The 27,963-nt window shown below is 38.4% G+C and overlaps 2 protein-coding genes across 6 annotated transcripts in view; one reads left to right on the top strand and one right to left on the bottom strand.

The window, feature by feature from the left end:
- The window catches only part of ACOX3 (acyl-CoA oxidase 3, pristanoyl), a 33,888-nt gene extending 23,371 nt beyond the window's left edge, over positions 1 to 10,517 (bottom strand). Inside the window, exons 1-6 of one of the 2 annotated variants that reach the window (XM_052682745.1) lie at positions 10,422 to 10,517; positions 6,006 to 6,184; positions 3,790 to 4,023; positions 2,617 to 2,688; positions 1,255 to 1,344; positions 517 to 660 (exon numbers count right to left, since the gene is read on the bottom strand). In XM_052682745.1, coding sequence (XP_052538705.1) covers positions 517 to 660; positions 1,255 to 1,344; positions 2,617 to 2,688; positions 3,790 to 4,023; positions 6,006 to 6,173 — 708 coding nt within the window. In that variant the 5' untranslated portion in view covers positions 6,174 to 6,184; positions 10,422 to 10,517. Of the gene's footprint in view, positions 1 to 516; positions 661 to 1,254; positions 1,345 to 2,616; positions 2,689 to 3,789; positions 4,024 to 6,005; positions 6,185 to 10,299; positions 10,389 to 10,421 lie in introns of those variants that run through there. The other variant, XM_052682744.1, reaches the window with a different exon arrangement.
- Positions 10,472 to 24,398, top strand: TRMT44 (tRNA methyltransferase 44 homolog). Of its 4 annotated transcripts, none has more exons than XM_052682747.1 (11): positions 10,473 to 10,864; positions 12,043 to 12,160; positions 12,433 to 12,652; positions 13,690 to 13,758; positions 15,327 to 15,434; positions 16,571 to 16,655; positions 20,486 to 20,552; positions 21,105 to 21,288; positions 21,807 to 22,191; positions 23,398 to 23,514; positions 23,955 to 24,398. In XM_052682747.1, exons 1-11 carry the CDS (start codon positions 10,495 to 10,497, stop codon positions 24,185 to 24,187), a joined length of 1,956 nt encoding a protein of 651 aa, XP_052538707.1. In that variant the 5' UTR covers positions 10,473 to 10,494; the 3' UTR covers positions 24,188 to 24,398. The 4 variants fall into 4 exon arrangements, with proteins under 4 accessions (XP_052538709.1, XP_052538707.1, XP_052538708.1 ...); XM_052682748.1 differs by having other exon boundaries at positions 10,474 to 10,771; positions 16,571 to 16,642; positions 20,446 to 20,552; XM_052682746.1 differs by having other exon boundaries at positions 10,474 to 10,864; positions 16,571 to 16,642; positions 20,446 to 20,552.
- Positions 24,399 to 27,963: the final 3,565 nt, after the last annotated feature.

Here is a 27,963-nt window from a genome sequence, read left to right as displayed (position 1 = left end):
AAAAATTACTTAGGCCAGTTAGACTACTGTGTTAAATAAACTTTAACATTGGTTGAACAAGAACTGAAACCTCATTTAGGCATTAAAAACTATAGAAGAAACCAACAAAACTTCTGTATAATATTCAACTTTGAGATATTCCCTGATTTTGTAGTAAACTCTGCTCAGTCTGTTTTTTACTGTCTACAACTTAACTTTTCACCTTAAGCCAAGAGTTTTAGGACTTCATATAGCATAGATTATTTTAATTGTATTGGTAGTGTGATAATCTCTTAACTATTCTGTATTTTCCAGCTGCATAAAATTGACATAAAATTGGCTGTACAACCACCACAAAAATACAGTGAACATTTAAACCTTTGTTGCATTTATAATAAATGTTGAACGCATTACTTAAAGTAAATGCTGGTCAGACTTCTTATGTCTGTATGCTGTTATGAAACAGCACTACCAAAAAATCTTTGAGATCCCTCAGCCCCACAGACAGACAAAAGATTAACCATGTTTCTATCCTACCTGTACAATAAAGGAATGTAATCCTTGGCATTGTCCATCAGGAGTGTAGAGTTGGGCATACACAACTGCATGTGTGGCATGTTTCCCCATATTTCCAACCCAGAACTTTGCAGCTTCAAAGTCAGGAGAATTGATGATAAATTCCTGTAGCCACAAAATAAAGAGAAGTAAAATCATCAAAATGATAAAAGCTATTGAGTTATTCTTCATTATGAAGAATGTTTTGAAAACATCCATTAACTACCTAGTTTTCATTCTGTACCCTGCCCCAGTAGCTGAGATCTCTCTTGCAGTGTGCAACTTAGGAGAGAATACATGTGGCTAAGAAAAATTTAGAGCAGATTAGTTCATGACTTGATTGTAAGGCCTAAATTTCAGCCTCTAAATTGCCTACGTAAGTAGTTATCATAACAAAGCAAAGTGATGGACTGAAGCATTCCCTGGGTCTGTGTTAAGTTGAGCTGAGTCCACACTGTGCTGCAATCTGCACAGGGACCATTTCCTTCCTGTGCAGTTTTCTCTGGATGGGAAGCTTGCTTAAAGTGTGAAAGACAGTGTATTTCCCAGTTTGGACAACTAGGGGACCAGGAACAGCATCTATTCTGTAGAATATATGTATCCTGAAATGTAGACATAGCTTTAACATTCCAATTTTTAGATTCCAAGTACTGTGTTTTCTGAATGTAAAAAAAAACAACTAACAGCATTGAGCACTACTACTGTGCAGCAACAACTAACCTGAGTGCTATGATCAAATGTGGCAGTGGTCCGTATGCCTTTTGTATTAGTTCCATGGCTGAGTTCAGTAAGAGCAAAACATCCAAAAATCTAAATAAAGAGATATAAAGCATAATTCAAGACTAGTTAATTAGGGCAATTAAAACCATAAAATTTGCAAACGATTGCAAATTCAGCTGTTAGATAGTAACTTGTATTGCAAAGAAGCCAATTGGATACAATCCTAAGGTTGGGAGTACATACACTGCCTGCAGTAAGGTAAAAGATTTTTCTTCTTTGCTGATGGCTGACTTATTTAGACAGGCACAGATGGACAATTTTCAGGTCTGGGCTGAGAGAAATACTGTGCAGTGAAAATGGGTGAGTTTGCTTTCATTACAAACAGTTCTCATTTCTGAAGTCAAGGGAAAAGTAGAATGAAGCTGTTTAATTTTACAAAGGCAAGCAGTCTAAAATATTAGCAAGGGTTAAATCTGTATCATAGCCTTACATGCATACACTTGATTCTCTTTTCTGTTTGGGCTTAAAGCCACAATGAATTGTGCATATTGGCATCACTTTATCCTAGACTGGTTTGGCCCACAGTATATACTCTTAGGTTATAAAGTTTGGAAAACATAAAAAAAAAAAAAAAACAGGTAGAAATAGGCTGCTCTTTATGAGCTGAGAGATAATTTCAGAAGATTAAATAAGCAAAGGTGAATGGCTAACAAAAAAAAGATAAAAAAGGTCATAATAGAAGAAGCATGAAGCTCAGTTTGACTGCACTCAAGTGTGTACCTTGCATAGGCCTGAGGATCAAGTCAGACAGTGAATGCTGACTGGCATTCTGCTTTGGATTGGCCTTTTCTGTATCAGACAGGATGCACTTACTGTGCAGGGCACTCAGTTCGAGATCACTTTTGGACTCTTGTGTGGTGTTTCTATGGCATTAAGAAATTAATATTTTCAAGTTTATTGCTTTGCTATTGAGTATTTCTCGCCAAGGATATGCTCTGCACAGTGTACGATGCAGATGATGTGGGAGTGTAAAAAACTTGCTATGATATTGTTAAAAGACTGGGGGGAGGGGGAAGAGAAGAACTGGGATAGTGTCATCAATACTGTCTTTTGGGAGAAGTCTCCAAATTTTGTCTCCATGTTAACTTGGATAAACTATAACAGATTCAGGAAATGACATAACAATTGGGAGTGAGATTGTCAGGGCTGAGTGCTTGAATGTGCTCCTCAGTCTTCCTTTACTTTGTTATTTATTGGCAACTAGGTATCTACACAGATAAAAAATATTACAAAGATGCATTGAGTTCCATGGTTATAGTTATGAAAATACCCAATTCTAAAAAGCTATCAAAAGAAATTTACCTCCATGTTATAAATTTTCTTCACAAAGTCAGCAAACCTTTTTGAAGCACTCAAAATTGTACCTCCAAATACCTGTAAATACAGAAAATAATGAAAGCAGTCAGTGACCTTGTGATGGAAAACACAAATATATAAGCATAAGACTTTGTAGCAGCGATGTTCATTAAAGAGATCAGGTAAAGTAGGCTTGTAGAAAACAAGGCCAAGTATAGGCCACGTAGAAAACTGCTACTTGGACTACACCATGAGGAGGTAAGTCAGGACTTGATCTTTTGCTACCCTCTTTACAGAGGACTGAATGTCCTCTGAGGAAATAACACTAACAAGTGAGAACAAAGACTAAATGTTATTTTATTGGGATAAAAAGACTATTGTTGCAGTAGCAAATTTTCACTGTTCAAATCTGATCAAGCCTTCACTACAAATTCTTAAAAATGCTTTGTGAGCTCACTTTCCACTTGTGCATGTGGATATCTTTTTGAATAAAATAAAACTTTAAGAATATTCTAGTTTGCTGGGAACTGAAAGTATTCGATTCATGACCAGACAAGAATGTTGTTTTTAGAAATACCTTCAGTTTACTAGATGGGTGTTTATATAGTAAAATTCTAAATCCTATACCTTTCCTGCCCTGCAATGAGTGTTAATAATTCAGCTAATATTATTTGAATAGCCATGTTAAGTATTCTTTCTAAGAGACTAATCTAGGGGGGAACTGATGAACAGAACCCCATCCACTGATGTCAGTGATCATCTTTACACAGATTTCTGTTACTTCTGTATTCTGCCCTGAAGCAACACACTAGGGGGGCTGAGGCAACTGTATATGGAGTTGTAGTGAAGACACAGCAACCAAATAGGGTCCATAAAATCTAGTTCTTTTCACTGCTATTGCCATTGAGGAGAAAGAAGGGACAAAAGAAGGTGGTACCGAAGTTGTCAAAATAATAGCTGTGCCCATGCTGTTCCACTCATCAGACAGGATTCCAACTGAGAACTAGCTGACAAAGATCTACTAAAGTTACCTCACAGATCTAAACAGCTAAACTGAATTAGATTATTGAAAACAATGGGCTGGGAAAATATATTGCTTTAATAAAATAGGCAGAAAAACAACAGAACAAATAAGAGTGTTATAAGATACTTCAAAAATATTTTTACAGCTGTACTTACACCACAATGTAAGAAAAACTGGAGACATGGAGACCAATCATACATTCCTATACAAATTACCAAATTCAGTATCTTCAGTGGGTTCTCCATGATCTCTTGCTGAGTAAGAAAATCATACTCAAAGAGTCTTTTACAACGCAGGAATGTCAGCTCCTGATACTTCTCACGGCTCAATTCTTCTCCAGGATGATGTGCAAAAAAAGGATCATTTTCTAGAGCAGAGAAGATTCTGCTCTTGAAGAAGGAAAAACAGTGGTTTGAGAATGTTAATACAAAAGAATTAACAAGTTAATGTTGATCTAGAATAATACCAGGCCTTAAGCTACAATGGTTTGATTTAAGTTTATAAAGCAAAATGCTCACAGATTAAAAAATTGTTAAAATTGTCTGTCATTAGATGCAGTTCATGAAACTCAACTTTACAAAAGCTCCTTTGTCATTATATAAGTGTGGGACTGATTCATTCTGACTGTAAGAGAATGGTTTGGTAAAAGTTACCTACTTTTTATAGCTGCTTCATTATTTCACTATGAAGCTGCTGGCAGGACTCTAAAGGGCAGTTGTACTTAGATTAAGTAAAAAAACTTCCAGAGGTAGCATTTAATTATAAATATGTCATAAAGGTAAAGTCACTAGGCTACCACAACTGTTCTGCTCCCAAATGAAAGCAGAAATGTACTCCCTTTAACACAATCATCATATGTACCCATTTTATATGGATGTACAACTTCCCAAGTTTTAATTTTGATTTCTTTTTTCTTAGAATCATAAAATCACAGAATTATTTGGTTTAGAAGATCATCTAGTTCCAACTCCCCTTTCCATGGACACCTTCCACCAGAGCAGGCTGCATAGGGCCCCATCCACCCAGGCCTTGATGGGTCAAGGGATAGGCCATCCACACCTCCTCTAGGCAATTTCTTCCAGTGCCTTACCACCCTCATAATAAACAATTTCTTCCTAGTATCTAATCTAAATTTACTCTCCATTTCAAAATAATACCCCTTGTTCTATTACTACATGCCTTGTAAAAAGAACCTCTCCAGTTTTCTTGTAGGCACCCTTCATGTACTGGAAAGTTGCCATAATGTCTTCTGGGAGTCTTCTCCAGGCTGGACAACTCCCTCAGACTCTTCAGTGGAGATTCCTCATCATCTCCATGGCTCTACTATGGACCTGCTCCAACAGGTCCATGTGCCCCTTATACTAGGGGCCCCAGAGCTGAATGCACTAGCTGAATGCGGGTGCTCACAAGAATAAGCTACAGTGTATTTTTTACCTCAGAACTCTTTGTCTTGAAGATATCCATATATTTTTAATTGTTTTTTGTGTCATTTTGGAAACTCTCTTTGGTAAAATCTTCAAAAACAATTAAGCCTCTCCTATTCTCTGAGGAGGATGTTACAGTAAAAAAGAAGTATAAGCGAAGATTCCCCATGTTCTTCTTTGAAAGTTAGGGTCATTCCGTCTCCCTGTGTTAATAATTTGCCCCTACGGTTTTGAAACTCCTTCAGACACAGAGCAGTTGTTTTTTTTGCACATTCTTTTAAGTGTAACAGTTAGATGCAGAAAGATGTCTCTGGTTCTCCTTCAAGTATTTTAATAATTGTGATGAACCTACAAGATTTGCTTAAATCCACAGAATGCTGCATCACCATCAAAATATTCATTCTGTCTCCCCCTCCATCTCCCAGGTCATGTATTCCCACACCATGTTTTGTGTTGCAATTAATCTTTTTTTTAGTAGGGATAGCTTTCATTCAGTTAGGCAAGCAAAACTATCCAACGCACACCATAAGCATTATTGCAAACACAAAGACAGTAGGAACTTCTATCAGGTCAAAGAATGCCAGAAATAACGTTTGGTAGTAGGATGTACTCAGATGAATTTAAGTAAATTGTAAAATTTTAATTGTAATTAAGTAAAAACCAGGAGCTATATGATTTAACGCCTCTCATGAAGAAATATGATAGATACAGATTCCTCTCAGCTCGAAAAGAATAAGGAAGTCCTGTAATGCTGCACCTGGTCATGCCTTATTAGATAGCAATGTAGTTTGCTTAAAAATTCAGTTCTGTTCTGAAAAACAGATGTGCAAAAATAATTTCTTCATGCTCCACATCTAAAGACTATTATTAAATACTGTGTGTTTGAGAATCATGTATTTGCTTCTATAAGTCCAAAATTAAAAATGCTTACTGTCTTGCTTGCTTACCTTAAGCCGGATGATATCCTCACCATCAAGGAATACTGCCATCTCTTTCCAGTTGAAGGAAGCTTTCTTTCTATATTTGGAGAGAGGCCCCTTAGGGAAATCTGGTAGCAAAGTATTCCAGGAATTTTGATTGCCAGTGGCTTCTTTCACATTCAGTATGGGTGCCATTGTTAGTCAAACTGCAACAAAGAAAATTCACTTTACACACTGAAGTACTGCAGATTAAGAAATCAGAAGGGTTGTTCATTAAACCCACAGACTTGTTCTGTAGTGTGTGAGTAAAGCAGTGCAGAGCCAACAAAAAGCTTGGCTGTCCATTTTTCTAATCCAGTTGGCTTTGCATAAACTAAGGAAAAAATGCCTTTGATCAAATGTAGATAAATTACATAGTCTTTGTTATTAAAATGTGATCTGACCCTTTTAAATATAATTTAAAACAATATAAAGCAGGAACAGAACTGGTTAATATTCTGTATTAATAAAGGGATGATCCAGGGAAGATAATATATTTCCATTTCCTTCAACTGAGTGAAGTAAGTAAGTATGAAAGCAGACTTCCCAAACCCACAAGATATTTATTCAGGAACTGTCATAATCATCTACTCTCGCACATCTGCAAAGTTCTCAAAAAAATAATCTTTTGATATTAAGGCTTTTTTTGGTGTGGTGTTTTCTTTCTTTTTCAACTTGGCAATATGACCTATTTTGCAATTTAAGCTAAATTTCTCATGCTTTCGGGAAACACAATAGAATTTTTCCCACTATCTAAAATCTGTACAAAGACTGTAAATCCTCCTAAGGATGCTTCTTAGCATCCTTAACAGCTAATTTGGCATTCTACTTTTTTCTGTCATTCCTTTTCTTCATCATCTTGATACTCCTCCTTCATTCATTTGGCTTCATACAACCTACTAAGAAAAGAATAAAAACGCAGCAGAGGAGGACTGCAGGACAATATTTCCACGTGCAACTTCTAGATGGGTTCCAAGCGCAGTTCCAGTGATGAGATGTGTAGTGGAAATGCTAAGTCACAGCTTAACTCAGTGATTGAGTACCGATGGGAAGGCAGGGTCAACCCAGGGAGCTCAGCTGCATGCAATGCATCTAAGTTACCAGAATGGATGGAGACCAGATTCACCTCTTCCCAGACCTCATTTAAGGATTGGGCCACCCTGCTACTATCATTGTACTTTCCATTGCGTTACAAGCTGGAACAAACAAAACTCAAACAACAACAACAAAAAAACCACCAAACTTCAGGCACTGGGAAAGAGCATTTCAGCCCGATGCCAAACAGACATTCACCTCCTACCAGCAAACAGAAGTGAACTGGAAAGCATTAAATCAGGCAGAAGTTCAAGGTTTCTAGCTCAGAACAGAGAAAATCTGGCATCAGAACACTGCAATTTTATTTAAAGGTGTCAGACTTTACTTACACTGCAGATCAGTGAGATTGCTGAAATGCTAAAATCTGTGCTTTCATGAAAAAAGTCCTGCACTGCAAAAAAAATTTTAAATTTTTCTCTACCTCCCGACTATGTTTTGATACAAGTTAGGTCTAAGCAAGCAATCTTAAAATTAATTAGTAAATCAAAACTGGCAATTACAATAAGAAATACAGCTGAAGATGGCCCCAGAGAATCACTTCCATGCTGCTTTCAGCCCCATGGAACTGAGTTCTGCTGACGTTTTGAAATCAACCTAAGGACATGGCAGAAAATATCAATATGGATTATTTAGAACTCACTGAAAATTGCTATAATTTCACACAAAAAATGCTGAGTTAAAAAGCTTTTTTATCTGGAAGTTAGTAATTTGTTAGTAATTCAAGCTTAAGACTAGACAACCCTCTTCGGAGTTTCAGTTGTAGAATCTCTATTTGAACTGCCAAAATTCAGGTGACTTGATTTTTTTGGTTGAAGTGCAAAATAATGATTGCAGGAGGTGGTACTTTTTAATACCAAAGTGTGCTGAGATGTGCTTCCTCAAACAGAAGGGGTCAGAAAGGCATTTCTATACTGAGGTATTGCAGTCAGCATAAGTTGGACGTTATCACAGAATCATACAGTCATTCAGGCTGGAAGGGACCAAAACATTGTCCAGTTGCAAACCCAGTGCCATGGCAGAGCTACTAGCCATCAGATCAGGTTGCCCAGGACTCCCATCTAACCTGTCCATGAGCACCTCCAGGATGGAACTTCTCACAGCTTCTCAGCCTGTGCCAGTGCTTTTACCACCCTGAGCAAAGAATTTCTTTGTAACATCAAACCATCTAACCTTGCCCAGGTTACCAAGAAGGCCAATGGCATCCTGGCTTGTACAAGAAATAGTGCTGCCAGCAGGAGCAGGAAAAATGATCGTCCTCTCTACTCAGCTCTGATAAGGCCAAGTACTGTGTTCTGTTTTGGGCTCCTCACTACAAGAAAGACATTGATGCCCTGGAATGTGTTCAGAGAAGGACAACAGAGCTGTGAGGGGTCTGGAGCACAAGTCTTACGAAGAGCGGCTGAGGGAACTGGGATTGTTCAGTCTGGAGGAGCCTCTGGGGAGACCCTATTGCTCTCTACAACTCCCTGAAAGGAGGTGGTGGCAAAATGGGGATTGGCCTCTTCTCCCATGGAACTAGCAATAGGACTAGAGGGAATGGCCTCAAGTTGCACCAGAGAGATTTAGGTTGGACTTTAGGAAATACTCTCTCCAAGAGAGTGGTCAGGTGCAGGAATGGGCTGCCCAAGGAGGTGGAGGAGTCACTGGTCCCTGGAGATGTTCATGAAATATTTGGATGTTGTACAAAGGGACACGTTTTAGTGGGAAATATTGGTGGTAGGTGGATGGTTAGATGGGACGATCTTGAAGGTCTTTTCCAATGTCGGTGATTCTATGACTGTGAATCTTCCCTCTTCTAGTTTAATGCTATTCCCCTTTGTCCTGTCACTATCAGACTGTGCAAAAAGCTGGTCCCAGACCTGCTTGCAAGTTCCCTTCAATTACTGGAAGGCAGGAAAGAGCCTTCTTCCATCAGAAGAGGGGTGGCCAGCAGGGACAGGGACGTGATTCTTCCCCTCTACTCTGCTCTTCTGAGGCCCCATCTAGAATACTGCATCCAGGTCTGGAGCCCCCAGTACAGAAAAGATGGGGAGCTGTTGGAGAGGGTCCAGAGGGAGGCAATGAAGATGATCAGGGGACTAGAGCACCTCCCCTATGAAGACAGGCCGAGGGAGCTGGGCTTGTTCAGCTTGGAGAAAAGAAGGCCACGGGGTGACCTCATTGCAGCCTTTCAGTACCTAAAGGGAGCCTACAAACAGGAGGGGAATCAGCTCTTTCAAAGGGTTGATAACTGCAGGACAAGGGGAAATGGTTTTCAGTTGAGGGGGTGGAGATTTGTGTCGGATGTCAGGGGGAAATTCTTTACAGAGAGAGTGGTGAGGTGCTGGAACAGGCTGCGCAGAGAGGTCCTCCCGTCCCTGGAGGTGTTCAAGGCCAGATAGGATGGGGCCCTGGGCAGCCTGGTCTAGCATTAAATGGGGAGATTCATGATCCTTGAGGTCCCTTCCAACCCTGGCCATTCTGTGATTCTGTGAAAGAGCCCTCCCTGGAGCCTTCTTTCCTCCAAACTAAACAAGCCCAAATTCCTCAGAAGAGAGTTGCTCCAGCCCTCTGATCATCTTTGTGCACCTCCTCTGCACCCACTCCAACAGCTCCATATCTTTATTGTGCTGGGGGCCCCAGGCCTGGACACAGTACTCCAGATAGGCCTCACAAAAACAAAGTAGAGGGAAAATCTCTCTGCCCTGCTGGACACTCCCTTTTTGATTCAGCCCAGTATATCACTGGCCTTCCAGGCTGCAAGAGCACACTGCTGGCTCATGCCCAGCTTTTTACTCACTAGAACCCCTAAATCATTCCTTGCAGGGCTGCTCTCAGTGACTGCTTCTTCCCTTCTGTACTTGTAATTGGGATTGCCCAGACCCAGGTGCAAGGAATTGCACTTGGCCTTGTTGAATCTCACTAGGTTCACACGGGACCACTTTTTAAGCCTGTCCAGGTCCCTCTGGATAGCCTCCTTTCCTTCTATGGTGTCAACCGCACCACTCAGCTGAACCACTCAACTCACCACCATCAGCAAACATGCTGCGGGAACGTTCAATTCTGTCATCCACGTCACTGTTAAAGATGTTAAACAGCACCGGTGCCAAGATGGACCGCTGGGAGACACTGCTCGGCCTCCACCTACACACAGAGCCACTGACCACGACTCTCTGGCTGCGACCACCCAACCAAACCCTTTCCCCACCTAATAGTATCTCCCGCATCTCTCCAATTAAGAGATGAGGTTTGACAGAGCCACGCGAAACACCTCGCACAAGTCCAGCCGACTGGCAGCTAATTAGAGGAGCGCACTGACACGCCGTTTACCTCCGCTCGTCGCCGTCTCCGCCTCGGGAAGTGACGGCAGCATCCTGCGACGCCCCGCCTCCTCCTGCCGGCCATGGTGCTGCTCGGCACGGCTGCAGTGCAGGGCGGCGGGGCGACGTTGCCCCGCGGCTTCTGGGCGGCGGTGCGCGTGTGGCTGGAGAAGCCGCAGGTGGCCAACAGGCGGCTGTGCGGCGCCGCCATCGAGGAGGAGGGCGCGGTGTTTTTCGGGGAGGATGGAGATACGTCTCCCCACCTCGGGAGCGGCGAGGAGCCGGCGGGGGCTGTGGAGCTGGGCCGGCTCTGGAGGGAGCTGCGCGGGGAGCTGCTGCCTTTCCTTGCGGCCGGGCCAGGTCGAGAGCTGCGTGCTGTGCTGAGGGTTCTGCTGCCCCGGGCGCGGCCCGCGGGGCTTCTCGCCCTGCCGATGAAGGAGCTGGTGGTGCAAGGTGACTTGTTCAGGCGTTTCTGTTCTGTGGTGGGGCCGCACCGGCACTGAGTGGCGATAGGACAAGGGGAAATGGCTGCAAACGAGCGTAGGAAGTCTGGGCTTTTGGAATCCGTGGGTGTTTTGGTTACTGTACCCACCTAGTATTCTAATTTTGCAGATCTGCAGTTTTTAGAGTGCTTTGATGATAGCAGGCAGTTTTCAGAATAGGAAACATTATTCTAAAGAAATCCCCTTGGATAAGCAGAAGCTAAAAGCACTGCTGTAACTGGCGTGTAAAGTAATAATGAATGCATTGTGGCACAGCATAACTTCCATTAGAGTTATCTCTAGGAACAAAATAGAGAATAAATTAAGATAAATTAAGCATTAAGATGTAGCGTGTGATGCCATTTGTGCTGCCATCTCCTTTTTTTTATTGGTTGTTTCAAAAGACACTCTGTTCTTCCTTGTGTAGGAGTTAATTGTATAGGTCATGTTAGAAAATGAAATGCAACAGAAGTTCCAGAATAGCTTCACGAAATATGGTAGAGACACTGAGGGGCATGGCCATCTGTTAGTCTGCTTATCTCAGCATTTCCTAAGCCTGTAAGTTTTGAAACTCTGTCCTTGGGCAAAAGCACTTTATTCCACAGGTGAGAGATACCATTAAGATCAGTAGTGTGAGCATAACTTTAAATGTTACATCACTTAACTTTACCTAAAAGCAGACCTTCTCAGGCAGTACCAAACAAAATAATTGCTGATAGTATTACTGATTAGTTGATAACATTGCTCTGATAGTTTGCCTAATGTTAGAGTGATACGTACAATCATATAATCATAGAATGGCTTGGGTTGGAAGAGACCTCAGGGATCATCAAGCTCCAATCCCCTGCTGCAGGCAGGGCCACCAACTTCCACTTTTAGTACTAGACCATGCTGCCCAGGGCCCAATCCAACCCAGCCGTGAACACTTTGAGGAACAGAGCATCCTCAGCCTCTGTAGGAGGTTACACTTCTGTTAATTTGAAATGTGCATCCCAGGACTCCAGATTTACTGTGGTAGGAGAAAGCAGCAGTAAAGCGTTGTCCTCAATAGTTTGCAGTTAATATAGCAAGGAAATGAATTTATTTTTTGTGCTGAACAATGTAGTTAGTACCATGGAATAATATATCGCTATTTACATATATTTTCAGATGTTTGCAATGGAACTGTAACCTTTCTGCCTTTGGAGGAAAACAGCGAAGGAAAATACCGAATTAAAAAGTGCAATATATATCAAATTCAATTTACACACATAAGAGATGAGGAATGGTAAGTGCTGCAAGTGAGAGAGAAAGGAAATCCTGAATTATTGCAAGGATCACATCGTATTTTAATATTGATATCTAGGGGATTTGGTTTTCATAATTTGTGTAATTAATAAATGACTAGTGGTGTGATCTGAGTGCATGGTGTTCTATTAAACACAAAATACTAAAATCAATGTAGAAGAAATATTTTTCAGTCTTGATTATTATCTTTTTACATAGAGGTAGTGAGATGTATAAGTACGCTCCATTAAAGTTTTTATTTTATTTTTTAAGGTCTGTGTCTATTATAGCTCCATCTTCAAAAGATTGGTTTTCAGATGGAATAACATACCCCAAACTATCATGGCTTGGAGATGTACTTTTGTCCAAACTGGCTAAGTGGTCTGTGGAGCAAAAGTGCAGTGAGTTCAGAAGTACGCTGTCACTCATTCCCGTAGCAAAATATAGCAAGGTTTATCAAGACCTTAAAGAAAAATACAAGGAAATGGTAAAGGTAAGTTAGGTGACAAATGTGGTGACCTCATTCTTTCTTGTCACTGCTTTTTATTGTTGTTTCTTGTCTTATGAAACTGTCTGTTGCTATTTGTTTTAAAGTAATTTACTTGAATTGTACTCAGTATAGTTTATTGTGTTGTTTTTTCATCTTTTACTGTGTACGTAAAGGAAAAAATAATAATTTTCATAGTATTTGGAAGAACTAAACTGGAAATGCAGAATTCTGAGCCAAATTTGTGCTGAATATCATGTGGAGTCAGACATTTACCATAATGCTTGCCTTCATGTAAGGAGTTAGCAGCAGATCAGTGGATGGAAGTACTAAATGATTTTCACAATTAAGCATAAATATGGTATGTCCTTCAAAGCCTCAAAGGGTCAGGAAGCACCAATAGTAGTAAGTAGGCTAAACATTTAGTACTCTATTTAAGGTAGGTGCATTGATATATATGTCTGAGTCAGAGGAGCAGTGTTTTTAGTTTTTTATCTTGGAAACACCAAAAAATGATGATGACAATCTTAAATATTATGTGGCATAATTTGGTAGAGACAAAAGTCTAGCTATAAATGAAGAAATTAGTAAATGGTCTTGTAAAACGTCAAGAACAGAACGAACTGTTCTGTTGTGCCAGGGTAATTCTATGTCCCATATGTTTTGAAAATAAATTTATGAATACTAATTTTATTTATGTGTTTAATAGGAATAATGTTAATGTTTTTGCTGTAAGAATTAGAATAAGCAAAATGATGTGTACTCTAATGAACAGATACAGCAGTTTACTTGAGAGCCTTAAAATTCTTGGAAACTTTACTGATTGAACAATAGCAGACTTTTTTTTTTTTTTTATGCAGTTGTTTTCTGTGAATCACAAAATCTTGCAGTTTATATTTGTTTTCTGTCTATATTTTAATCAGGTTAAAATGCAAAACTTGTCAAGTGCAGAATCCTGTTAAAGAGCTCTGGATATGCATCTTCTTTAACTGAGCACTTCTTGAAGTATTTAAAATGATTTTATTTTCATTTTTCCTCTGAAGGTATGGCCTGAAGTGACAGATCCTGAGAAGTTTGTTTATGAAGATGTTGCCATTGCCACTTATTTGCTGGTAAGGAGCTGTTTTGCTCAATAATCACAGAATCATGGGATGGATTGGGTTGGAAATGAGCTTGAAGACCATCTGGTCCCAACCCAATTCCATAGGCAGGGACACCTCCTGCTTGACCAGGTTACTCAAAGCGTCATCCAGCCTGACCTGGGGATGGGGCATCTACAGCTTCTCTGGACAGCCTGTTCCAGTGCCTCACCACTCTCATTGTAAATAACTTCTTCCAATTACCTAATCTAAATCTACCCTATTTTAGTTTAAAGCTGTTATCTCTTGTCCTATCACTGCCCTTCCGGTAAAGATTCCTTCCCCATCTTTCCTGTAAATCCCTTTAAGTACTGGAGAGCTCTATAAGGCCTCCCTGGAGTAAAGAACATCAGTTTTCCCGGCCTGTTTCATCTAATATTTACAAGCTTGTGTCTTCTAACAGAAGAAGCTTTCTGAAGAAAATCAGTATTTTCGTTTTATAGTTGTTGCAGTTTTTCGATTGACCTGAAGGTATAAAAAAAAAAAAAAAAAAGGAGGAGGTGTGATAAAAGGGTGTGAGTGTGTGCTTGTGGTTGTTTGTTTTTGGTATTTTTGCTTTTGTTCTGATTTAAGCATACAGCCTGGAATGCAAAAGTGCAATGACTGTTACATTTAAAAATATAAACACAACCTGATGATCTTATGGTGTTTCTGCAACTTTTTCCCCTAGCTAAACTGACATATTAATAAGCAGCAATTTACCAAATATTTATTTTCATAGGTAAATATTCTTGACAATTTTTGTTACTCATAGGAAAAATAAAAGGGAAGTGTTAAGAAGCTACACATTCGTCATTGAAGGGGAAAAAGTTTTTGACAGACACAGCAGGGATCTACTCCAGGTCTTGCAGGCAGACATGCAGTTATTAAGATAACGAGTTCAAAATAGCATTATTATGTGGGAGTAAGTTCCTATTTACAGAGCAGGGACCAGGACTGGGCTGAAAGCTCTGGGATCCCTTCAACTGATTCAGAATTTGTGGCAGCTGACTCTTGCAAAGTAAACGAAAAATTCTTACCAAGTTGGTGGGAAATTGCACGTACCATTTTATAGCCAGTTCATTATAAAAAGAATTTTGGTTTTGATTTTCAGCATTGTCATCAGTTCTTTCTTTTATACAGTGGATATAAGCTCTTCCGTAGTATTACTTGCAGATACACTGTTGGAAGTTTGCTAGCTACTCTCCCTTTCTTCCCAATGTTAATTTCTTGGGCCATTTGTTTTATCACCTTATTTTATCTCTGTGTTCTTTGATCAGTTTCTACTTCCAGATGCTCAGGAGTGAGTGAAGGTTGCTTAGCACTTTAAAAAAAAAAAAGCTTGATACTCTAAAATATGATCTCCTTCTCTCCATAAGCAGTTCTAGAGTTTGTGTTTGTTTTTTTTTTTCTTTTCTTTCTTCCTCAAGTTGCTTTCTCTGCAAGTACAGCAACTGCGTTGTCACATCTCCTTTGTCTCCCAGCATTTTCCATTCATTGTCTGCTTTTTGCTAGGGAAATGTGAGAGTGTAAGTCAAAAAAGCTTTCTTTTCTTGTCTTAGGTTCTCTGGGAAGAAGAGAGAAAGGAAAAAGGATTGGCCAAGAAACAGTCATTTGTAGATCTGGGATGTGGAAATGGTCTACTGGTGCATATTCTTAGCAACGAAGGGGTAAATAGAGTGCATTTTACAATAATGAAAAAATATAATTCAAGATTCTTGTTTTGGTTTTCTTTAATCTGGCATGCAAGTAGCCAAAATGCAGTTAATTCTTGTTATTAGAACAAGGCTTTGTTACTCTCTAGTTACCAAAAAAAAGTCTTAGCAAAGCTTTAGAAACTTTAGATTAATCAGCTGTTTTTATTAGTGCAGTAGGTTGTCCTGAAAGCTACTTATCTTTCTGAGGCAAGAAAAAATGAAGGAAATTGGAGGAAAAGGAAAAGTAGCAGTATAATTTAATCATGTTGTAAACTTATCAGAAAGAAATGGGTAGTTTTAAAGTAGAGATTCTCTTTTGCATTATCTTTAGAGCAGATTTTTTAAAAGAATTTTATCAAAACTGAGGTCTACTCATTAAAGCCTGAAAATGTTTTTGTACGTAAAATGCAGCTCAGAGATTTCTTATATTGAAAGGTCTAACCAATGAGCTTTGTTTCTGGTAGTGCTGCTTTTTTGGCAGCAGCAAAATTCAGATTCCTGAAGCTCATGTTTTGAAACAAAAGCAGCAAAGAAGCTCTCTGCGATTCAACAGAACTCAGTGACTCAGTTGACTAAATTTCATTTAGAACTTCTGGGAAAACCTAGTAAAATTGTAGAGGAAGTGTTCATTAAACAAACTTTTATGTTCTTGTGTGACCAGAAAAATTTGGTCTAATACTGGATACTGTCTTTCCCTGTGGATGTTTCTTTTTTCTACCTCATTGACAAATACATTATTGTCTATCAAAAATTATGTCTGAAAATTTCATGAGACTCATTAGTATTTAATTTGCAGTAAATATTACTACTACACAGGATTCTGAACTTCAAATACAGTTACTTAATGGATTTTTTTGTTTATAACTTAATTTCCAGTTATTCCTTTTCATATCAGCTTGTGCAAGAGAAAGTGTATTTAGACTCCAATAAATCAGTGGTTCAGATGGTTTTTTTTCCAGCAAGAACTGTGTGGACTATTGACTTTTGCCTGAAATGAAGCTGTATTTTGTTGTGTGACTGAAGAAGTCAGTGTTAACATGTAGATTTGTTTGAGAATTTCTACTAAAAATGGTGCTTAAAAATGATACTTTGTTGGTCAAATATTTCAGCACTTAGGTCGAGGAATTGACGTGAGGAGAAGAAAAATATGGGACATGTATGGACCAGAAACTCATTTAGAGGTATTATACAAATGTATGTAACTTTATTCGTTTGTTCATTGCTTCAGACTGTGTTGATAAAAAGTATAATTAAACACAGTGGATTGTAGACAATTGTCTAAAGCATTATATGGCTTTGGTATAGTGCCACCCATACGTACTAGAGGTAGCTATAAGGGAGTATTGATAGAGCAATGCTGTATCATGTTATTGCATGTTTGCAGTTTGCTTATTTGCAGCTTAAAAGAGTGATTTCCTATTATTTGTGCAAACATTAACACTAGGAGACAGTCCTTGATTTTACTGGAAGTACAATTGCAGACAGCTTTGTTTGCAATGCTGTACTTGATAAAATATGTTAATATCCAAAGTTGTGGATTAATAGCAGAATCACTCGGAGTGTAACTCTGATCTTGTATTGCACTGTGCTGTTTGGAACAAAAGTGCTGGACCTCAAAAGAGGCTCAACAGAAAAGAAGAGATATGGACCTTTTAGAGCACGTCTAGAGAGAGACTGCAAAAACCATCGGTGGTTTGGAACACCTTCCCTAGGAGGACGGGCTGAGAGAGCTGGGGCTATTCTGCCTGACAAGAGAATGTTCTGGGAAAATCTGAGAGCAGACTTCTGGTATGTAAAGGGAGGCTATAAGAAAAAGGGGACAGGCTCTTTAGCGGAGTCTATTGTGACAGGACAAGAAGAAATAGTTTCAACTGGACTTAGGTTGGATATTGTAAAAAAAAACTTTCTCCTTATAAGGGTGGTAAGGCATTGGCACAGGTTGCCTGGAGAGGTAGTGGATGTGATGTCCTTGGAGACATCCAAGGTCAAGCTGGACAGGGCTCTGAGCACCCAGTAGTGCTGTAGGTGTCCCCGTTCATTGCAGGGGAGTTGGACTAGATGACCTTTAAAGGTTTCGTCCAACTCATGATTCTGTGACTGTCTTCTGTACTGGCCTTGTGGTAATTCATTGCAATCACGATCTTCAAAAAACTGGAAAGTAAAACCAGTTTGAAAGAGGGATTGTATTTAAAGTTCCTCATCCTTTTTTTTATGAGGACAGGAACAATTTGAGCACAACATCATTTGTTTGAGCTCTGTCTGATTTTGGTTTAATTCTTGTTAATGTGGTGAACAGTTGTCCTTTGGAAATGAGATGTTCCTAGCTTCTTGTTCTCTGAATTTCCAGAGTTTCTCATCTAATTCTGTCAAAGATTGTGAGCTTCCTATATAAAAATACAACCTGTAGCTATTCTCTAGTAGTTTTGCTTAAAAGTTCATTCAACAAGTTTTCAAATTCTGACAACTTAGTTCAGATCAACAGAGGGAGCAGCGGCTTTCTTGCTTTGGAAGTGGAACTGTCACATTCATTTCGTTGGAGTCTTCTCTTTGCCACTGTCATTTTAGGTATAGGTTACCAAAACTGCCAGATTCCTTTCTTACAGTCTGCAATTAGATCTTACAAACAGCTTCAAGAAGCCATCCAAAGCATGAAGCTGTAGTGCTCCTTCATTCCTTTTATGCTATATGAAGTTACTTTTGATCGTACTGAACAGTGTCTTCTCTTTTTCTTTGTTTTATATATACTTTTTCTGCCCCTTTTTTTGAATTGTGGAAATCTTTGAATTTTGTACATTCATTTTATATTAGGATTTGACTATTTACAATTTCTCAGATTTCCTGGCACATGAAAAACTCTTGAGCAACAGTTACCACTCTGCAGCATGAAGAGGGTGGTCTTATTTGTCTTGTGTAAGGGAGAAAAATGGAATTTGTACAGAACACTTTAAAAAGCCGTATAGAAACAAAAATATTCAGAATGTAGATGGAAGAAACTACTAACTTATGTGGGAGGGAGTGGCCTAGTAAGCAGGAATGATGATTTTGAATTGCTTCTCCAGCCATGGTACCCACAGAAGGAGAAAGAACCTGCTCACAGCCTTTTACCATCAGAAGTTGATATTGTTTTGATTTTAATTTAAAACATGAGTTGCAGAATAGATCATAGAATCATAGAATGGCCTGAGTTGAAAAGGACCACAATGATCATCCAGTTTCAACCCCCCTGCTATGTACATGGTCACCAACCACTAAATCAGGCTGCCCAGAGCCACATCCAGCCTGGCCTTGAATGCCTCCAGGAATGGGGCATCCATAATCTCCTTGGGCAACCTGTTCCAGTGTGTCACCACCCTCTGTGTGAAAAACTTCCTCCTAATGTCTAACCTAAACCTCCGCTGTCTCAGTATAAAACCATTCCCCCTTGTCCTATCACTATCCACTCTCGTAAACAGCTGTTCCCCCTTCTGTTTATATGCTTCCTTCAAGTACTGGAAGGCCACATTGAGGTCTCCCTTCTCTTCTCCAAGCTAAACTAGCCCAGTTCCTTCAACCTTTCTTCATAGGAAAGGTGCTCCAGCCCTCAGGTATTGCCATCCCTGGCAATCAGTGCCAATACTAACAATATAAAGGAACGTAACAAGTGTCACTCTGTATTGCCAAATTTCTGTGAGATATGTTGAATATAAATTTAATTATGGGTCACTGTCAAAATGCAGAGTACAACATTGATGCTATGTCTAAACTGAATAATCAAAACTGAAATATAATGTAGGAGTGACTTGTTTGACAAGTGTTTATCATGCTTAGTCAAACACTTGTTTTAATGTGTACCAATTTGCTGGAAAGAAATTTGTTATGTATATCATCTGGACATCTATATGCATAAATAAAAAATGATAGAGTTGGTGCTTATTGTATACAACAGTGTACCATTTTGATACTTAACAATACCCAAACCAGTGCTTTCTGATGAGTAGAATAAGAATGGAATAGAAATTGACTGATACTTCTGCAATTCCATGTTAACTTTTTTGAATTCCTGTGAGTGACTAAGATGCTAAAGACTAAAGCTAAGATGCTAAAGACTAAAGCTAAGATGCTAAAGACAAAAACTAAGATGCTAAAGGCACTTCGGAGCTTCTTAAATTTGAACTGAGGAACTTGTCCTGTGTTTGGTGAGTTTTGTAGTTGTGGGGATTTTTTTGTTTTGTTTTTAAATTTTAAAGAATAGCAGAATAGGGTATTTTTTTATACTAGCAGCTATTCTTTGAGTCAATAATTTGGTGTCAAGAGGTGGTGTCTCCTTGGTTCTGTGCACTGAATTCTCACAAGTAGAATGCTATTGTAAAGATCACCAGTGAAACTTTCTTTCCTAACATATTGATTCCTATATTTGCTCCTGATATCACATGTATCATAAGGCAGTTCTAACACAGCTTGGACAAGAATGCACTGGCAACATATGCACAAGAGGTTTTAGGCTGGATTAGTTCTATTATTCATGAAGCGTGGTATTCTGTATAGTGAGATTTAATTTAGGAAATGCCTTTGAAAGAGGAGAAGATAGTAGGGAAGCTATGATTAATTAATGACCTAGGTCTGTAATACATAGCAAAGGGAGTAGGACTCTGAAAATACATATAGCAGAAATGAATGTGACAAGTAGCAAGAAATCATAAGTGATGTATGATATTTGTTTACATGTATTTAAGATGCCAGTTTTCTTCATCAGACTTATTATTCTGCTCTGTGACTAGTATTTTGTGGATTATTGTTGCCAGATCCATCTTTTGTAGCTCTAAAAAACTAGTGCCTGGCAAAAGTACAAATTGTAGAAAATACTATTCTCTTCCGTGGTTCTCATTCCCCCTGTGTTTTTCTGCTTTTAGGATTTTACATGGTTGCTTAGTGCTTTATTAACAAATAGAATTAAACTTTTAATAAATTTATGTTGTTTTTTTTTGTTTGTTTGTTTGTTTTAAAGGAATCTTCTATCGTGCCAGGTGACAGTCATCTCTTTCCAGATACTGACTGGCTGATAGGAAACCATTCAGATGAATTAACGCCATGGATACCTGTAATTGCTGCCAGGTATTTGGTGGTCCTGGGGAAGCAGGAGGGGTGGAATTTAATAGAAATATTATTTGCTATGCATGCTTGGTGAAGACTGCTTCTTTTGTAACCCCACGAGTTGTTCTTGCAAGATTTGCTTCTTATGATGGCAATTGATTGTTTTTTAGAAAATGTTTCTGTTTTCCAGTGGAGAAACATGGAAATTGTATTTATTTTATCGTAGAATTCAGTGTAGCATTCTGCTTTCAGATTTCAAAATGAATTTTGTATTTATTTCTTGAATGTGAAGTTTGTTTAAAAATAAATTAATTGCTGTTGATCTGCATTTCCTTGTTCTGCTGTAGTAGTTTGATGCCTAGAGATTTATTCCTGCAAAGTTGGCACAGTAACTTACTATAGCAAATAACATACCAATAAATATCCTGAAGTAGTATCACCTAAATATAATTTCTTGAGGCTCTGTCACTTCATAAAACTTTACATCGATGCTTTTATCTGATAGGCTATTTCTTAAATTTGTGTGTTCTTGAAAATAACTTTCCATTTAGCAGTTCATTGTCCTTCTTGTAGGTCTTCCTATTTGTGTAGGTACTTTGTGCTGCCATGTTGCTTCTTTGATTTCCATGGAAAATACAGCCGAAGACAAAGCAAGAAGACTCAGTACAGAGAATATCTTGATTTTGTTGCTGAAGTGGGACGTGTCTGTGGTTTTCATGTGGAAGAAGATTGCCTTAGAATTCCATCAACAAAAAGGGTAATTTTGGACTGACAGGTTACAATCTGAAATACAAAAGAGATTGAAATGGTTTATGGTTATTTACTATATACTTCTCTGAAGGATGGAAAACTCTTCCACTTTCTGCTTTAATTTTTCCATCTGCCAATATTGGTTACTTGCACTTAGCTTTGTAGGTTTTCTTATCAAGAATTTCAAAGTGAAAAGCAGAAAGAGGTGTACAGCTTTATTTTTTTTTAATAATCTGTCAGATCATTTAAATGTTTGGGGCTGTGCTTGTATGGCAAAATGTATTATGGCTTGGCTACTGGGTTTCTTCTGTGTCACCAGTGTTTAAAAGCTAAAACTAGAACTAAATAAATAATTTAAAAAAACCCTCAGATGTTAATGAGCATAGAGTTTCAATGGATATCTGGCAGTTAGGTGTAGAAACCCATATAACATATTTTGGTTGTTGACTGAATACTCTGATGTAGGAATTAGACTGTATAAATGCTGCAGTATAAATAGAGATATGTCTGTTTCTGCTAAGATAGGTGTGCCTTATTGGAAAAAACAGGATCTATCCACCTACAGAACATTCTTTGATGGGTGAGCAGATAAAGCAGTTTATTTGTAATCGTCAGACCTGTGCTGTGGTTGCACGTGACAAAGAAGATGGATTTAATCATAACGATCACTCTGTGTGCAGAGGAGCCAGCTCAGAACTCCCTGAAAACGTGATGGAGACTGCTAATGGAATTTGGATGCCTGGATTTCAACCCAGAGAAAAAATAGAACAAACCAGAAATTGTGCTGCCCTCCCTCGGGATTTTGTAGATGGTGTTGTTCTGAATGTGGCAAACTTGCTGTTAAATGCTGTCCCTGCAGGATCATGTTCTAATACGCGTGGTGGAAATAACAATACCTGGAATCAAGGAGGTGAGATAGTCTTTCTAGCATTGCTCCATTGCCTGTTGCTTCTGCTGGTGGGGGATGTATTTTCTGATGAATTTATGGTTCTAAATTTGGCAAGTGAGATAGACTTTAGGAAATACTGTGAACAGTGTGTAGGAACAGTTAGGTTACGACCTGAGCCAATGATTACCTCTTGAAAGAATGTAGCCAGCCTTTGGAAGCTATAGGTAGAAGCAATTCACCTGTGTGACTGGAAGGACCCAGGGTCCACCCTCCTTAACCTCATTTAAGGGCTGGCAGCCACAGGGGAAGCATCTCTGCTTGGAGATCACCTCCTTTGGAACACTCAGTGAGCACTGATCCTCAGAAAGGATAAGCTGTTCCTCCTGTATTACTGGATTGTAACTGCTGCCTCTCTTGGGTGATCCAGAACTGTTTGAAAGGAACTATATATCTACTGCTTCCTATCCTTACAACAGTATTGTAGCAGAGTTTTTGTTTTTGTTTTTTTGTGGTGTTTTATTGCACCCTGGAGTGCAAATAAGATGCGTAAGTGTATTCTGAAACTTCTTTTGTTTTTCTTTTACTCAATACTTACATACTAGGACAGAATCAATTAAAAAAAAAAAAAAAAGAAAAAAACAAACAACAAAACTGTTCAGAAACATAACTTTGCATCTAGATGGAAAGGATTTGAAATATATTTTTGGATAATAACTTGGTATAATTCTCTAAGAAGTGTTTTGATGTGCCATTTTTTTACAACAAAATGAGCAGTTTTTAGTTGTCTTAGCCTTAGAATGAAAAGAAGTTGCTGTTTGTTTTATAAGCTGTCAGTAAGTTCCGTTTTCCTGCATCCATTTCATTATTTACTTGCTGTACTTTGTTATATATTGTTATTATAGAAAAGCCTTTGAGTCCTTTTCTTTTTACTACGTTTGTACAAAAAGAATGCTTGGCACAGTGAAGATTGTATGTTACTGAAGAGGGGAAAAAAGAAGGGAGGACGCAAATTCTGACTTGAGCACTGTTGAATGAAAACTGCCATTTTACAGACTACATACATAGAAAACATACATTTTATATTTGTGAGGTTGAGAGCACAGAGTTGCTGCAGTACTTACAGGTAATTCTTAGGTTCTGTTTCATAAGCAACAATTTATGCAGAAGTTAGGGCTTACTAGGAATTTAGTTACATACATTTTTATAGCTACACCACATCTATTGCAGAAAGCCTTTCCTTGAAAGAAGTAGCAGAACATTTAAATAAGGAGACTTTAAAGAGACTGAAAAGTGAATATGGAGGCCTGCAAACACTGCTGAAGAACAATCATCAAGTATTTGAAGGTAAAGAATAAACAGGCCTTTTTTTTGTTTGTCTTGGCTTTTTTCAATCATCATTTCTACTCCTCCTATCCAGTTAAACTTGACTGAAAAGTCTAAATTTCAGTCTAGATTCTGAGCGTTTTAGTATAAATTATTTTAACGGATTTTGGTAAACAAAAACCCAACCTCTATAAGCACCCTCTATGAAGATGCTAAAAAGATGCCTCAGCATGATAGTAAAAACATCTCACAGAGAAATAAATTATTTTTGTTTAGATTATCTCTATTACTTCAGTTTATGTATTACTTTCTTTTTCTATATAAATGGTACATTTAGTTTTGTCTGAGTGATCCATTTGTTGAAAGCATGTTATTGGCTGACTGTCACTATGAATTTTTTCCAGTACAATTCCCATGGCTGTGTATTAACAGCTGAATTTGTGTTTGTTTTTTAATCTTAGTGCTAGATGGGAGAGTTCATATTCGTGACTGGAGGAAAGAGAAGCCATCGAGGAAAACTAAGCCTGAAGTAAAACGATGCCTTTCAGCTGAAGCATTTAAAACACGTCTCTGTTGGTTTTTCATTCATCATCCTGACGGTTGTTCTTTGCCTTCTGAATCTTGTCCATATGCTCATGGGACTGAGGAGCTAAGACAGTCTGAGACTATTAAAAAGAAAAAACAAATACAATGATAAAATGCTGCCACTTATGTTGAAGCTTGTGTACAGAAGTGTATTTGACTGACTTTGGGACTGCTTAGTGCATGAGAACCTTCAAAATTTGGAGGTTTCTCTTCTTGTTCCAATCTATTTTATTCTTCTAGTTAGTTTGCAAGTTCTCCTATATTTTAGTTTCTGTAACATTTATATGAAAAGATTATAGTAAAATGTCAATACTTCTGGATTTTGTTTGTTTTTCTTTAAAAAAAAAAAAAAAAAACATACCATTCTTTCTCTCATACTGATTCAAAATGATTATTGATTTGATGAAAAGCTTTCTGAGAAATTGTGAAGGTTAGAACTTGGAACTGATTACAGGACAAATCTAAGGTTGAGTGAGTAATGCATCTGAGAATTCTGTAAGAACACAAGGAATCTGAAAAATGAAGGAAACAATTGAAGCCCATCAGAGGAGCAGTGAAAGATGAAACTGGAAAAATTTTCAGAACAGTTTCAAAGCCACTTTGTTTACTTCCTTGCCTTTCAGATAGCAGATTGCAAAGAACTCTCAGTGTTGTGTTCCCCTCCTCTCCTTTTATATTTCTCTTCTGATCTTGGAAAAAGATAACTAACCTAACAATTGCAGTAGGTCATGTGTTACATTATCTACTGTGCTGTGTGTGCACTGCTCCCTTACCTTCCTCTAACAGGGGCAGGTTTTGACTCAGCCTTTCCCAAAGGCTCTGCAATGGCGTACAGACATCTTGACTGTAACACTAATCGTTACTTTGTTACACACAGGGCATAAACATTTCAAAAGAGATAAACTTTATACTTTGAGGGGTATTTGAATGTAGTTACGTTGTTGGAATAAGGGGAAGGAGAATAAGGTAAAGTACAGCTCTCAGGAGCGGGACAACATAGTAAGGTGATGTGTAGTTCCTGTTGTAACAATTTCTGAAAAATGGTTTGCTTAAGAAGGGCATGAGTTAAGAAAAAGACATGGAGTTACATATATATTACTTGAACGTAATTGAGTGATATTGTTGCCTTGGCTTTTGTTTGGCTACTCGCTCCTCTTACTCTGCTCCTGGAGATGCTTGGATATGTTTGGTGACTCCTCCAGGCGAAGATTTCGTTTCCACATGTAAAAACCAGAAACAGACTTTAAATTATTTTCCAGTTATTGCCATCTTCCCTGATGATTCCTGCTGTGATACAATGTGTTTGACTAAAAATGTGATTTCCTGAATTAGAATTCAGTCATCTGTGCAGACTTTAAGTCAGATGGATTTGCATTATGTTGGGATTCAGAAGCTGAAAAGGATTGTTCTTATTTCCTTGTTTCCGACGAAGGGAGAAGAAATACACACCTGACTGACTGAAGTTGAAGTTGCTAACACATGCTAATACTCTAGTGTTTTAAAACTGCATTTTGTTTGTGCAATGCTATGCTAACTAGCGTATTAATATATTAGTATAGCACATTATTTCCTTTGAATAGTCTTTGTATTCTAAACTCACCAACATATAGATCTGTCTAAATTCTTGATCGCTGTTCTCAGTTTGACATCACTGCAGGTGGCCAGCCGTCCAACGAATCTGTAATTACAGAGCCTTCTTTGTTTGGAGAATTGGTAATAGAATGTTCTTTCTCCTTATTTTTGTATAGAAATGTTAGCTTTATGTAAGTTTAAATATGCATCTGAAGGTAAGTGCTAAAAGCATAAAAAAGTATTTTATATGATTACTGTATCTTGTTGCTTTCTCTGTGATCCACAGTCTTAGAAGTCATTAACATAATATTCAACTTTGGCGATAAATGAAGGCCAGTAGTGGATAAAAACCCTTAATAAAATCCTACTTACACAAGGGGTTGAGCCTGAAGTCTCAGTCATTGATTTGACGCAGTCATTTTGCTGCCTAGTTTACTGCCATCACTACCCATTAGTAAATCTGGCTTTACTTGAAACCTGTCATTGTAGAGGGAAAACAGTTGCTGTTATTGATAGTCACAACACACGTAGACAGGAGAGTTGAATGACAGATTACAATCATAGAAATGCTGGTAGCTGAAAATGTTATAAATGCAGGTGTGGAAGAGTTACATTTTCATAAAATCTACAGATAAATATTCAGCATAAGAAAAATCTGAATGGTTCCTCTCTTATACCTCAGTAAAGAACTGAATTTTAGGTTTCCATTTGAAATGTAACAAATAAGAAGAGATTGTTTTTCCTTCTGGAATATCTATATGCATCTTCAGAAGGCTTCTCTGGCACACCTCAAGCCAGTTAATTTTTCTGTGTTTGTATCATTTACATTGTTTGTTTATGAAATTACTGCGTATGTTTTATTATCAATTATTAGGCTTAGATTATTAGATTATTAAAGCCTTAAGCCTTTAGAGGATGTCTGTCAGCTTGTCTAACAACAAATGTGGGCCTGAAAGTATGCCAAGTTTTGGGGCTTGTTTATTCAGGTTCAGAGTTTTAAATGATAATGCTTCAGTGATCTTGAGGATGTGATTTTTGTAAGCTGGATTCTAACTTAATCTAGCAATATAAAATAAGGAAGAGTTGAGCAATCATGAGCTTTGCCATCATAATGGCATATATTTCAAATCAGCAGAAACGAATAAAATCTGAAGAAACAAGGACCACGTGCCAGTGGCATCAGATACTGGGACGAGTTCACTAATGTATGTAAACATCAGCAGCATCAGCTGCAGTCAGACATGCACACCTGCTTGGTTATGTTTTGTTACTGCTGGTAATTTGTATGACTGAAGGAGTATTTTCAAATAAATATTGCAGTTATTAGGATATTGTCCTGGAATATAATGCCCTCATCTTATTACAAGGTATACCTTTCACGATCACCTTTACTGACTGTTGTATCATGCTGCATCTGAGAGGAGCGTCTTAAAATTTTCCTTTGGGGTTTTGGTGTATTTCCTCTCCTGAAACAATGGTTTCATGATTAGGCTTTATGAATTGTGATTCTTGTTGTCTGATTCTTATTTGGACCTGCTGAGTTTGTGTAGTTCCTTCCTGGTATAACTTCATATTTTTCAGGTAGACATACTTCACAGTGCTCAATTACTTCCTACAATTTCTGCTGTAAGTAGCTTCTAATGGAGTGCTGCTAAAATTCTGCCAGATGAAATCTGCTTAGCAATCACAACCCAGTTCCATTCTTCCCTGCCCAGTTTCATTATAACAGCTTTCAGCAACTCTAAGTAGGTGAGTATAACTTCAAATTCTTTTGCAACATGAGCGTCATGGCAAATCTCTGTAACAGCAAAGAAGGATGTTAATAATTCAGGAATCACTGAATCCATCTGCATTAACCTCCCAACAAGCCACCTTGTGCTCCTTGCAAAACTGCATAAGGACTCAGCAAATTCAACCCAACCCATATTACGTGGTGGTGTGCATGCTGTTGAAGCTGCGTGTACCTGCCATGTTTTGAAAACACAGTCTGTCAAGCTGCCCGTTAGTCGTGTTGTTTGACAGCTAGCCAGGCACTGTGTACAAAAACAAAGCAATCTTCTCCCAGAAAGCCTGCCCTGGATTTTGAATGCTTTGGTGACTGCTTTGCTGTAAAAGCAATAAACTCTCCTCACTGCTAATTGATGCTGTGTGGAGTGTGTACATAATACTGTGAAAGCTGTGACATTACAGCATTTTACTTCAAATTCTAGGCTTCATCTAAGTGTTTTTGAATGCAATGAATAAACATGGAACTGAGAGAGGAAGAGAAAATCATTTTTTTTTTTCTTCTTAGGGACAAAATATGGAGACAAT

The sequence above is a fragment of the Tympanuchus pallidicinctus genome, unplaced genomic scaffold (genome assembly GCF_026119805.1).
Source record: "Tympanuchus pallidicinctus isolate F22 unplaced genomic scaffold, pur_lepc_1.0 scaffold2, whole genome shotgun sequence".
NCBI classification, from domain to species: Eukaryota; Metazoa; Chordata; class Aves; order Galliformes; family Phasianidae; genus Tympanuchus; species Tympanuchus pallidicinctus.
The sequence above is the reverse complement of the archived record's forward strand: the minus strand, read 5'-3'. Positions and strand labels throughout refer to the sequence as shown.